General features: G+C 41.0%; 1 protein-coding gene across 3 annotated transcripts in view; it reads right to left on the bottom strand.

Annotated features, from left to right (window-relative positions):
• Window positions 1–13764, bottom strand: part of gria1a (glutamate receptor, ionotropic, AMPA 1a) — an 86598-nt gene that overhangs the window by 7216 nt on the left and 65618 nt on the right. For 2 of the 3 annotated variants that reach the window (XM_069670304.1, XM_069670305.1), the window contains exons 12-14: window positions 12853–13051; window positions 11545–11792; window positions 7117–7231 (exon numbers count right to left, since the gene is read on the bottom strand). In XM_069670304.1, the coding sequence (XP_069526405.1) occupies window positions 7117–7231; window positions 11545–11792; window positions 12853–13051 (562 nt within the window). Of the gene's footprint in view, window positions 1–6261; window positions 6377–7116; window positions 7232–11544; window positions 11793–12852; window positions 13052–13764 lie in introns of all 3 variants that reach the window. The other variant, XM_069670306.1, reaches the window with a different exon arrangement.

Below are 13764 nucleotides of genomic sequence, written 5' to 3'. Positions count from 1 at the left end.
TTGCGGGAGCACACTTCCCAGATATCCAGACAGTGTCGCATGTGTGACGTCCAAGGTTGGCTCCGGTTGTAACTCTTGATTTTCCTCGCTGACGGTCGCTTTCCTTTTTAGACTGTTTGCTTCATCTGAGTGTCGAATTTGTTTCTTTTTCTTTGGATTTTCACTTATTTTTGAAGTTGTATCTGTAGTCATCCATCTTTTCTTTCAGCCATAGTAGATTACTGTTTACTCACAACAGCGGACCGGAAAAGCAGCCGCTTAGCTCCGCCTACCCTCTCTGGCAGACCAACCACTGCTGGCTGATGGAAAACGCGTCACTAACTGGGCGCCGCTTGGGATTTTTTCCGCGAAAGTCGCCACAGACACCCAGTCTGTAATACTGCAAATGCAAAGGCTTTCATCAGTGGGCCATAGGCGCAATCACCATTGTGTTACCTCATTCGGCGATAGCAATAGATAGTGACTTAACAGACATTTATTTATGAAAATCCCTGAGATTATATCTTCAAACAAAAATAGTTCAAGCTAGTTTATAATGATACAAACTCAACCTGGAAAAGTTTGTCCAGGCTTACCATTGGAACTGTAGTCTAAGAATAATTGTGCCAACATCCTTATTGGATCAAAGAAGAGGCTAAATAGTGCATTCATGTTAACCTAACAAACCCCAGGCAATTACTACAATGTCTTAGTTTTATTCCTCCTCAGATAATTAATTATTTCTGATACATGCTACAGATACGTGTTCCAGCCTGGCTATAAAACAGTAAGTAGGTGGTGGGAAATGTAGTAGGAAAGGGAAAAGAACATCACTTAGCATTAGCAAGTCCATTGATAAAAAATATATCATAAATAATAAGTAGTACACCTATCGTTCCAATCTGGCTACAAACCAGGGCTACTCACCAAACAGCAAGGACAGTGGGTGGTATGAATAGCCAATAATAAAACCTACTATTGCATATTAATGTAATTGAAATTCTTTCAGTTAAACATAGACTGCTGGACTCATATTCCATCACTGCAGGAGCAGAAGACATGAGCCGACTTCATGATGACATTGGCATAAATAAGACCGACTGCGCCCTAATAACGGCCACTGATCAGAGTTTTTAATTTAAAAAAGGAAGAATGTCTGCACACTGAAATTAGCTCCTAGTGATTTATGCAGGCCACTGTTTGGTCACAGGGCTTTATCGGGTCCTTTTTCATTTCACAAATCATAGCCCTGGACTGCTCCTCTGCATAAATAGAGGCAACATTAATGTTACACTTTAATTTTCCCTTTTTGTTATATTTGCTCTTCCTGGAATAAATCTTGCTTAGCATATTATTATAATCTAATAACAATGATTGTCTGTGTACTGTTGGTATATTTTTATACTCTAGTTGTGTCCTAACATTGTGTATTTTTAAACTCCACTTCACATAACCTTTGTGCATGTGTGAGGTAAAACTACCCAGCCCGGATCAACTGTTTAATCTATTTCTCTTATTAAATTCAATGCTCTTAAAACTGTATTGCAGTTGACTGGTTGGTTCCCAGCTTTCTGAGAATAGTTGTCCAGTCACTTATGTTTGATTAAATTAGTAAAACCAGTAATTTATAAGAAGAACAGACTGTATTGAACTTTTTTTGTGAGACAGGCCCCATATATTAAAGGGATATTTGTTATTTTTTTAAGTGGTGTTGTATGAGTGAGCGGCATTTCGTTGTTTCTAAAATATTGTATTTTCTCATCTTTGCTGTCTCAGCTGCTAACCACGGACCCGAACAGCTGTTATGATACTGCACGCTGCATGTGTAGGTATACAGGGCCATTGTGCAGAGTAAAACATAGTAGGGACTTAAAGCAGCAACGGCTGAGGGACGGCTACAGCATCCATGAAGCATTCCAATGGTTTGTCTAGGTGGTAGAAATCTAATGTCACTAAGCAACGATTTGTAACAACGGCTACTTCTGCTTATTACGAAAACAGCTACAATGTCTCTTAAAATCTTAACAAGAGTGTACATTACTTTATGGGGTGTCAAATATGATAAAACATTTATAATTACCTGCTTACAACGACAGGAAGTGTGCAAAGAGGAATTTTTCAAACGCCATAACTGTCCCTTCAACAGTCGCTGCTTAAAGTCTCTAGTGCCGAGGGAAAGGGCTGTCTAACGCCAATGTGAAGTAAGGAAAAAATCAAAAATGCAGCGTACACTTAAACTGAAATGTGGTTTATATGTAGGACTCTTTTAAGTGGCTAAAGTTATGGGGTACCCCTGTCCCTGTCTGCAGCAGTGCTTAGCTTAACTTCCATGTAGGAACTCCGGCTGGCTTCTCCCAACAGGGACCGTGCTGACTGTTATCTACTGTACGTAGTAGAGTTACGATAAGTACCTCATACAACCCCACTTCAAAAAATCCAAACTATCCCTTTAAAAAAAAATACTTTTACAACTTTTTTTTACACAATGCCTATATAGACCTTTTGAATTCAAAATATCAATAAACCCATACACATAACTTCTCAACATTACATTTCTTACAGGAGAGAGGGACAGGTAAAGAGCACAAACACACCACAACACATGCATCCATGCAGCAACAGCACAAACAACTATTTAGCTTGACATTGCTCTATATCATGGGTCATTAATCTCTACGGCAGCGGTGCCTATTTATATTTATGCCTATTTATATTCTGTCAAGAAATTAATCATTATAAAATTGAGTCAGTCAACTTTAAGGGCTCTCATGGAACAATTGGGTCTAATGAGGATGTTATTTCATGTGGATCTGTTTGGGGAATACCTTTGAGTCACTTAAAGAGATTTAGTGCCACATGGAAGACTTCGTATATCTCTGTTAGGATTTAAGCTTTATTATGCCTCGCATTTGAGCTTACAGTTAACTCAGTATATCTGCCCAACTGATCTTTAGCCACTACTGACATTCAGGCTTGCATTTGTTTAGTTCACTTCATAGGGTAACCTGTCATTCATTTAAATAATTCCATGGAAATAAGTTATTAACTGGAATGTGTGTCAAACTATGTGCTCATGAAGACTGAGAGTTTACAGAGCTTTGCCAGACCAATTCCAAAATACAATTAAACCCAAAGAAAAATGAAACTAGTGTCTTAGTCCAGCTAGCAAATACTTAGAGTGTCCAGTTGGAGTGGTTTTCAAGAGCTAAAAAGCACAAGATATTCACATATAGTGAGCCCTCAAATCTTAAAAGAAGAGCTTATTTGCTTCTTGCAGAAGGTTAGAGGAGAAGATTGACAACCGTGTCAAAACTGTAGGCCTAATTATGAAGCTAAAAATAAGCAGCCAGCTAGCTTATGTTAGCATAAAGACTGGGAACAGGGCGAAACTGCTAACAGTTAAATACATGACTATTTGTTTACAAAAACTGAAATTTAAAAAAAGGTGCTGGTAGGTTGATTTTGTCACTTTGGAAGGGACCAGGCTAGCTGTCTCCAAGTTTTAGTCTTTATGCTAAGCTAAGCTGACTAGCTTCTAGAAAGAGCTACAAAGTTAGCATACAGATATGAGTAGTACACATATATGAGGGTTCTAGTTCCCCATTACCTTTTTAACAATATATATTTCAAAGTAAACTTCACTTTAATGTAGACTCATGAGCCCTGCAAAGGTTTTCTTCACATACCAATGATGGTGGGACTTCCATGAGTGTTTAGCTAAAATTGTGCTCTCAGAAAATTTTTGTTTGTGATATGTGAGTCCTTCATAGCACATGGTTTGACACTCTTGCTCTCAAGTTTTAAAGTATCGGCATGAGAGAGGAAGATTTTTTGACATGTGTAGTGACAGGATCGCAACGCCAGCTGTGATTTCCAACACGTACAACTAAAGAGTGAAAGCTTCTCTGTCAGGGAGAAGAAGTCTACTTCCTAAAAAGTGGTTCCATTAAATGCAAATTCATGCAAGCACAGACTTGGTGTGACTCAGGGGTTTATCTAGCAGATTGAGTTTGCATCTGTACATTTATACGATTGAGAGTTGGGGCAGAATCCTTATAAGAGCAAGGATGCAAAGGTTACCCCCCCTCAACATGTTTGAACAAGGTTCAAAGGCCTAATGTCATCATCTGCCTCCTTTGTATCCTTCTGTGTTTCTATTTTCCCAACGTTCTCCTTGGGAGAGAGTTTTATGGTAACACATTGCTGTGAGAGTGATTCATATTTAATCTACAGTACAAACTCAAGGTTATCATCACACTTCATCCATGTGTACACGTCTGAGTGTGTGTCTGTGTACATTTGGAGGTATGGGCAATCTATTTTCAGAGGCAGGATTTATCCCTCCTAGAGGGTAACTGTAGTCACTATTATGTACAACAAAACATTGTAACAATCCTTACTAATCCACCACACAATATTTATGTACACAGTGGTAATGAACATCTGACAACACAAGCTCATCAGTGGGAACAAATAGACACCAGAGTACCACCAGAGTACTGGCCCGAATATAAGACAATGTTTCATGTGAAGGTTTAAAAAGAGTTTGTATCACATTAAAGACTATAGCAGCAGACTAGAAACAGCTATTCTCTGTGAAATTTGTGACGACCTGTGCGCTAGAGAATAGGCTAAGCTACATTAAGCTGGCTTGTTTTAGTGTTGCTTGGTGGGCCATTTTTCTAATTATCCCCTTTAAGCTGGTTTTAAAAGAAGTACGTTTTGAAAGAGAAAACAAAACACATTGTCCCTTATGAAAGTCAATTGGTCGGTTAAATACACTTAGGGGATGTCCTGCAACAGCATTACTTCCACATAACCAGTAGCTTTTGGAAGCTAATGTTAGCTACTGCTAGCAAACCCAAGTACTATACTGCTGTAAAACATCCCTGACTCATTTTGTGGACTTTATGACCCTTCTCCATTTCTACTACTGTTACGTTATGCTCTAGCATTTACAATGGTCTTTGAATGGACAATTGAGGCCACAGTTGCTGCAAAGGAAAAGTTACATAAGCTCACGCTAACCTTTAGCTGTTTTTTGCTGCCTCATGCTAATGTTACAGCAGAAAAGTCATGTGTCAGGTGGTATTATTTTTTAAACTCATCCAGAGCACACAAGGCTCACCCACAATGAGAGTAAATATAAAAAAAATGTGATGTAACACTGTTAATTTTTGTATGTGCTTTCTGATATAACTACTGTGATAGGAGCAGTAATAGTGTCTTGATAAAGTGTATCTGCCGTTATAGAACATTAAGTGATTCTCATCCTTCAAGAGCAACTTGCAGGTACATTTTTTTAATACATCAATACTCAGCCTTGTCTGAAAATGGCTGTGGTCTTTTTTTACAAGACACAAGGGCACACATTTAGAGGGAAAAGTGGCAGTTAAAAACGTCTTTTTTTTTTCAACATCGCGTCAAATTATATAACAAGAGGGACTCGCCTTGTCTGACTCTGCCTTAGCTCAACATTCAGAAGTAGGTGTTAATGAGTCTGAGCGGTCGTATCGTATCATGTAGATATTATTCCCGTAGTCTAACATTGCATTGCAAAGTGGAAACTGTCATCACTCTCTCTCCCTCTCTGTCTCATGATTTGTTATTGCCTTTGGTATGTGATAAACTTTATGTTGTTGTGATGTGAGCACAGAGTTCGATATCGCTAGATATTGCTGGCTAACGCCAGTCACTCATCACAACACCTGCCCAGTTCTCCACTGGATCTCAACGCCCTACAACTCAATGTCTCTCCTGTGGCCGTTATTTCTCCTCATCCTGGCCTGTCCCTGGTCTCTGTGACGCCTAACAGGCTCATAATTACAAGCTTGTGGTCCGTCGTATGAATTAATTTCTTCATCTTCAATGACAAGACTGGCATTTAGATTTTTTTTGGCCATATTTATTAATGTTAGACCCGTTAATAATCGGCAGACTTTTGATGCGGAAATATAAGAAAATGTAAAAAATAATAACTCCAGAAGCCGCTGTTGTGTATTAATTCATATATTCTGATGAAAATATAATTACTAGATGAATTTCCGGATTCACTGGGGTCTCCAACCTGCAAGTTGCTCCTTAAAAGTCTGCGTGAAATCATGTGTTGTAAAGTCAACGGTGGTCTTATGTTCGGGCCAATCCAGTAGTACTGGTAGAACCACATGGGGGGTACTGTTCAGTGTGATAGAGGCAGAGGGCTGGACTTGGGGCTGGTCTAGGATCAGGACGGGGTTGTGCTGGGAGGTGCTGTGAGGTTACACGTTTGGGATGGAGACTAACCTTTCTTCCGGAGTCCTTGCTGCCACACTCCCCTTTATCGTACCACCATTTGTTTTTCAGTTTGTCTAAGACGGCTTGCTCATTGAGTTTCAACACCGCTAGATTTACTGGGATTCTTCCAACCATAAAGAAATAACATAAATAACATATTATACCATGTTATTTTATGTTATTAATTCAGAAACACAGAGCAGCAAATACAGACGTTAATGCTTGAGCTTGCTTAAAGGTCAAAAAAACGTATCACACACACCACACGTACGCACACACACAAACACATTTAGATACAGCATAAACATCATTATAAGCATCAGAGTCAAAGTGATATGCATTAATACTCCATCTAGCTTGGTTGACTTGCTCTCTAACGCGGTAGATGTGTATTACTATATCACTTTGGGCAACCGGCACACTGCTTATCCTCTCTTATGCAACACGGATGTTTCAATTAAATCTTTTGTCAAAAGTAAATCGCCAAAGGTAACAACTAAACTGAACAAATCCCAAAGCCACTTAATGGATGCATCTTCAAATATTATTGAGCACGAGGGACTCTGCTGCTTTAATTACTTTGCATTTATCGATTCAAAAACATGGCTGTTCATTTTGTTCAAGAAGAGGAGAGGGTACAAAAAAATCCCCCTCTTTGGGTTTCGAATTCAGCCACCGCAGGTCAAATAAACAACCTGCTCCCCCGTCCCCTGCACTTTTCCAGTGCTCTCAGCCACACCGCAGAGAGATTAAGTGTTGCCAGAGTGGTAGTGCAGTGTGGGCCTGCCGGTTACCCCCGTCCCAACACACCCCCACTCCCAGTGGTGGTGGGTTACCCGCAGGGTTTATCAAACTGGCTCTGACCTTGGAGTCCCCGCCCCCGCTGCCGCACTCTCCCTTGTCGTACCACCACTTGTTTTTCAATTTGTCCAAGAGGCCCTGCTCGTTCAGTTTTAACACTGCCAGGTTTACTGGGTTTCTTGAAAATAATATGAAATGATAACCATTAGGAGACACTCTACGGGACAGATATAAGAGATTGGTCGCATGGTGGTGGTGATTATGACATAACAGTGATTTAAGATTACAAACTCCTGCTTGAAACTACTGACATGAAGCAGGAGAGCTGGCTTTTGATGCACATGTAAGCAATATATCTGCGATGGGCTGTGAAGCTGAGCGCCCATACAGTAGCAGAGTCAGGTTTTACCAGGCAGCGTCTTCAGAAGGAGAGCAGAGCAGACTCTATAAATGGAGATGCCTTGGATGCGGAAGTCTGTCTACGGATGGTAATTTCCTTTCGGTGGCAGCAGCATACAGATTGCTATGGTAACTAACCTATCAATATTCAACCCATAACGGCATCCTAGTGAATAGAGGCCTGTGTTGATTAATTTATATCAGCGGAGACGAATGCAGACAGAGGCTTTGAATGTTTAAACTGTCAGTTTCACTTCCAAAACAAGTTCATTTGTTAAACTGGCTGAAAGGAAACCATGTGACCAACTTTAGACGGAGTCCTGACCATGGGTCTGTTTGAACCCAAAGCATCTCCAGAGGTTCTGCTCTCTCTCTCTGGCGAGTGTACGTGTGTATTTCCTATAGCTGACTGGCCGTGGACAAAGACTCTCTGCACCCACAAATAACAGAAAGGCAGAATCCTGCAATCAGAATAAGCATAAAAGAAGTTCAGATTACAGCCTTCATCAGATCATCTCTTCCTTCAAATCAGTGTCTATTCTTTTGTGCGGCATCTATTTAGTTTGCTGCCTCTCTCACCAGCAGCTGCAGACGAGTCTTTATCCCCAACCTTAAGGGCACAACACAGCTGTAGGGAACACATGTCTCCACTGAGCTGGTAAAACCTCTGAATTCTTTCTCAGGAAAAGAAAGAAGTCAAAGTGAGTGGGCATGGAGGGTCCGCAGACCTGCAGGGCGCTGGTTAGTTTGGTCAGGTGTTTCGAGGTGAGTGGAAGTCAGGGAGGCTACTGTGTCGTGTGTTCGGTGGGATGGGGTAAAAAGTGAGGCAGGCATGGGGTGGCAGGACATCATACATGTTAGGAATGAAGGAGGGAGAACAGAATATAAAGAGAACATTTCACAGTGTAGGTTGAACACAGTCCGCACATCCTGGAAAGTGAAGAGAAATTTAAGTATTCATTTTTCAAAGTGCTGCTTTCAATTATACCTGCAATGCAATATGAGTATTAAAATTCATATGTATTTTCATACATCCAATCCGGCACAGATCTGGGCCCTGATACAGATCTAAATAATAAATAAGCTAAAAGCACTACGAAGCATGATTTGTGGTTATCGAGGTAACTTCAGGGTTACTCCGGGTTTTCAGTACTGCGAAGGTGGTTCACTTCTTACTGGGCTAGATCATCATGGTAACTTGTGCTGATGTTGGAGATAAGAGATCAACCTGTACTACTACCTTCTGACCAATCAGGTCTCTTTATTCAGGAGCTCTGTGCTGATCGCGAGAGGGAGGAGGGAGAGAGACCGGTTAAACACTTCTGCTTAATCGTCTGATTTTTAAATATATTCATGAAAGATATTCATCGTGCTTTACTGATATACAACAGAGACTGATAAGAGAACTAAAGCCTGAAGTACTTTTGTACTTATAAGATATAAAAGTAAGCATTCGTTACTGTAACTTCTTCATATCTAACTGCTTAGCGTGATTGCCTTAATGAAGCCAGATCAGGAGAAGATACCCTGGGTGTGTTGAACTCACTTCGTAGTACAGGCCCCTGGTTTCACACTAAATACTTTTTAAAGTTTATTTGCTTTGTTCCTCGGCTGCTTTAAACTTAACTTTTCATTAAACTACAACTGTTTACCTTCACTTACAAAAGAAGCATTTAAGCACAAAGACGGCTGTGAGCTTTTACTCTGGACCTAATGGTGTAAACAGTGTCGTTCCCTTTCATCTAACGTAACCAAAAATTGATGTGATTTCATAAAGCCTGTTTTGTTTTTTCTTAAGTAGCTTGGAAATACTGCATGGACAAAGTGGCCCTTTTGTGTTGTGTTTGTATAGTCTGTATATGCACACAACATCAGCAATTTTATGGTAAAGATGGCATTTTACATCAGAAGAGATAAATGTGATGGTGTGTCTGTCCTCAATCCAGACTGCAGAAACAAGAAGAGTCTGCTACGTCTGAGTGAAGATGAGCACACACGCTAACATGCTGATGTTAAGCAGGAATAATGTTAACCGTGTTCACAATCACAGTTTAGCATGTCCGCATGCTAACGTTTACTAATTAGCACTAATGGCACTAGAGGGAAGATCAGGGAATGAACTAAATCAGCAGGAATCTCTCTAAAGACCACGAGTGTCAGGGCAATTAAATCATTGTTGCAATATTTCAGTCTGGGGGAAAGTGGCGGACTGACATCGTTATTCCCTCGAGCCACACTAATAGCATATCGAAGAAGCAATGAGTAACAAGTTAAATGCATTAACGACACAATACAACTACAGCAGCATGATTCAGGTTCGCGCAGTCCTCAAAGCATGATGGTGTTCGAACCTGTCCACTTATTAAGAAGTTATGTTTTACAGTTACAGCTTCATGTGAACTTTCAGAATAATGATTTCACTGTTCTATTTTTCTCAAGGGTTTTTGAATCACGTTGGTAAAGTCTTGGGGGAGCGGCCGCACTGCACTGTCACTCCAAAGTTGTAGAAAACATGGCTGCTCTAGGATCGGTTCTTCGGCCTTATATGTACAAGCCAGAATTGTGAGGACGTATCAGACTGGTAAGCTGAAATCTGTGCATCCCTATCCCTCAGTACTCTGTTCACAAATCACGGCAGGTATAATTGAACACAACTCTTTGAATTTACGGGATATTCACTGATGTCGGATTCCAGGTGAGCAGCCCAATTATTTCTATTTAACATCTTCATCTAAAATACAACAGCTCCAGTCATGAATTTTCGTTACCTGTTAATGAACCTCGGTATCAGACATCTGTGAATGGCAACTTGAGAATAACATACATCACTCTGCTTATAATTAACACACAGACAGAGAGAGATAATGGGGCCATCCTCAGCTGTTAAACAGTGACATCTGAATGCTAATTTGTAGGTTTGGAGCAATTTTACTGTCTGACTTGGGGAAAGATTAGTTTAATCGCTTGTCTTGTCACTAAAAACAGCATTTTCGCTGTATAAAATCCAATTTGTAAACTAATAGGAGCCTCTGAGTTAGACACAGGCAACATTTCCAGTCAGCGTGTTCTGACCTTTGGCTGTCAACCAAGGTGGAACCCCGAATGAATCCTCAGCGAGTTTGAATGAAATCTCCCCATATGGCTCCTTTCATTAAAATGAATGAGGCCTATTAGAGACAGATTAAAAGCTTCAGATGCCACCAGCTCCTGCGCTCTCTCTGTCGTCGCATGAGAAATATGAATGGGAAGTTAGTTAAGGTGTTAATGTGATGTGAAGAGACAGCTGCTGCTCTTGGACATCGACGGCAGAAAAGTATGAATTATCATTCCTTACATCACTTATCACATTGAATGTGGCAAAGAAAGATTCAACTCTGCTGATTTCACATTCAAGGTGTGAGCCCTGGCGGAAGTGGAAAAGTAGCCGTATGGGATGTGCTCTCTTTTAAGCTGTAACCCTGCTTGGAGGGCTCTGTTGGTTTCTAAGAGGTACATTTACATTCTGTATGAGTGTTTTGTGTGTTTGAGGGGATGCTTCAGTTTCAAAGCGGACCGCCTGAGACCAGCCTCAGCAAATGTTCATGAAGCAGGTTTAGAATGTAATTAGCAGCCGGCAGGAAGACAAGTGTTGCTTCAAGAGGATGGGGAATCTCATATTTCTACTTTACACTTCTGTTAGTGCTCACAAGTCAGCTTTAAATGGGCTATCTGCATACATGCATATGCAGTTACAAACAAAGATGGCCTTCTGTGATGAAAATGAGGCATGATCAAGATGTTAATGTGTTTGTGACAGAGTGCAAACTCTGAACGAAAGAAGAAAAGAGGTTAATAAAGTAATGTAGAAGAAGTAATGCCACGCCTGCTAGTATGTAGAACAAAAAGAAAATACTAACATGCGTAATTATGAATAAAAAAGAGGAGAAAAAATATTTGAATGCATGAAATTTCACAAAAAAAGAGTCTAATTATGACGAATATGAACTGAGGTTGATGGACAAATCAACAGGTGACGGATGATGCTCCTGCACGTGCTCCAGTAAAAGCCATTAGAGGCTTTTATCCAGCTGCACTGCAGCAGCAGGGCTTTACCTGAGAGGGGAGCCCTTGGGTGTGGCGATGCCGTAACCTTTAGAGTCCAGGTTTCCTCCCACCTTCATAGTGTCACAGGGTTTCCTCTGCTCGATGTACTCGTTCATCGTGGACTCCAGCAGGTAGGCGTACTTGCCCTTGGACTTCCTGACTCTCATCACGCCCTCGTCCGTGGTCTTGACAAACACGGACGGGTCGGCCGCCTTCATGTAGGACCACATCTTCTCAAAGACGGCGATCTTAGACCTCTGCAGGCCAACAAGAAAGAGAAGAAGACAGAGAAAGCCAATGTCAGTGAAATGCTTTATTTAGCATTTTAAAACTTTATGGTGCTACATTAAAGTTCATCTTTTCATTACATTTATGAAACGTTTTTAAGAAACCCCGCCCCTACAAGCCCTCTTTTTTCTGAATGGCCAGGTCTCCGGCGCCTGCTGAGGGGCAGAACTGTTTGAGGTACGCCTCCTACCTTGTGGCAAGAGTTGTCGGCAAAGAGTAAACTTCACTTTTTCGATTTGAGATGAACGTCTGCTGCTCTTGTTCTTTGGAAAAGCAAACGTTGATGTCTGTCCTTCACAGCCAAAGAAACACTTTATCCAAGACATTCTTAAACAACCTGACGAGCAGAGCCATTGAATAAAGTGTTGGAATGAAACAACTTAGTCTGAGGCAGACTAGGCTGCTGGGTGGGCGTGTACTTGACCTGTGCCAGGAAGTTCTGCTGTGTCTCGGCAGATGCCCAAATATAGAGTTCCTCCACTCTGTGACATCACAAAGTGAAGCGTCTGGAGACTTTTTTAACAGGGGATTACTCCAACATACTTTAACCTACAGATCTGACCCAGGTTTAGTGTGGACATCTATCATGGTAACACTGTATATGTCTAAAATGTGAAAGAGCATAATACCCCCTCTTTAATCCTCTTTTAGATTTTTTGCAGTTGATGTTTTCTCATCAATATTGTCATTTAATGTGTTTACATTCTGTAATTAGCTCTCTGTACAGAAGTTTTCATTTTCAGTGGTGTCGTCCATCATTTCATGAAACTCATCAGGGATTCACTGGAAACTGTTTGTAATTGCATCTGTCAGATATCAGCTTCACTGTTTATTGTTCACTGTAATACAGCTGCATCAAGTTACCTATAATGCAAACTCAATGACCCATACTGCTGCTGCTTCACATTAAAAGCGTTCAACTGGTGAAATGCATTGATTTGGTTTTGAACCAGCTGCAGGAAAAGCAACGTATTTGTCACAAAGGTCAGCACTGTCAGCGATGTTCACATAAATGTCTTTGATTCTCACCCTGAAGAATTCTTTGGTGGAGCCGGCGTCCAGTGTCCCATAGGCGATCTCGGTCTGCTTTGCCAAATCCTCGGCACTCTCTATAGGAGACACCATCCTCTCCACTGTCAGGAAGGCAGCCAGGTTGGCAGTATAGGATGAGATGATGATGAGGGTGAAGAACCACCACACGCCTCCAACGATGCGGCCAGACAGAGAGCTAGAAAACACAGAAGGAACTTTGATCAGTCAAAAATGTCGACATAAAATCTACAGCATGTGAATCTTGATTTCATAATTGTCGTTTCTTTCCGCAGAATCAATCAGACATTCATGTAGCGGCGTTGAAAAATAAATAGCATCATTCCTTCTTCTTCCCGGCCAATTTTTTTTTTTCACACAATCAAGAAGAGAAATCTTAAAACGTTCAGATGTTCACACCATCCAAATGACCTACATTGCATCACACTCCCTCTGCACTCACACACTCTTCTCTCCGTTCCACCAGGCTTGGAGAGCTTAGCCCAATGTGCTAAGGAAAGATAACCAGCTCCACAAAGGCCCACTCAGCTTCCTGCCTGCCAAATTAATCTCACTTTAAGAAAGTTGCCAATATGTTTTATGGAACCACGCACATTAATTGTTGGGGATTAATAGGCAGAGGAGAACACTTAGCCACTGCTTTAATTGCAATTAAAAAAAAAAAAAAGTGGATGATTTGTGAGCAAAATCCCCAGAGTCAAATCCCCATCTCTCTCTGTCTCCCTCTCTGTCTGTCTGTCTCTTCACCTCAAGAGAAGCCAGCTTGAACAGCAACAGCAGAAATCATGTTGCCTTACATATCGCGTCCCCGACAAGCGCGGAGGCACACAGAGGCAGAGCTTACGCAATGAAAATGACACAAATCTGAAACAAAAAAAGGCTTTCATGATT

Source organism: Semicossyphus pulcher, unplaced genomic scaffold, assembly GCF_022749685.1.
Source record: "Semicossyphus pulcher isolate SPU_LCO1_2020_fin unplaced genomic scaffold, fSemPul1.0.p SCAF_2, whole genome shotgun sequence".
NCBI lineage: Eukaryota > Metazoa > Chordata > Actinopteri > Labriformes > Labridae > Semicossyphus > Semicossyphus pulcher.
Note: the sequence above shows the minus strand (reverse complement) of the source record. Positions and strands in the feature narration are given on the sequence as shown.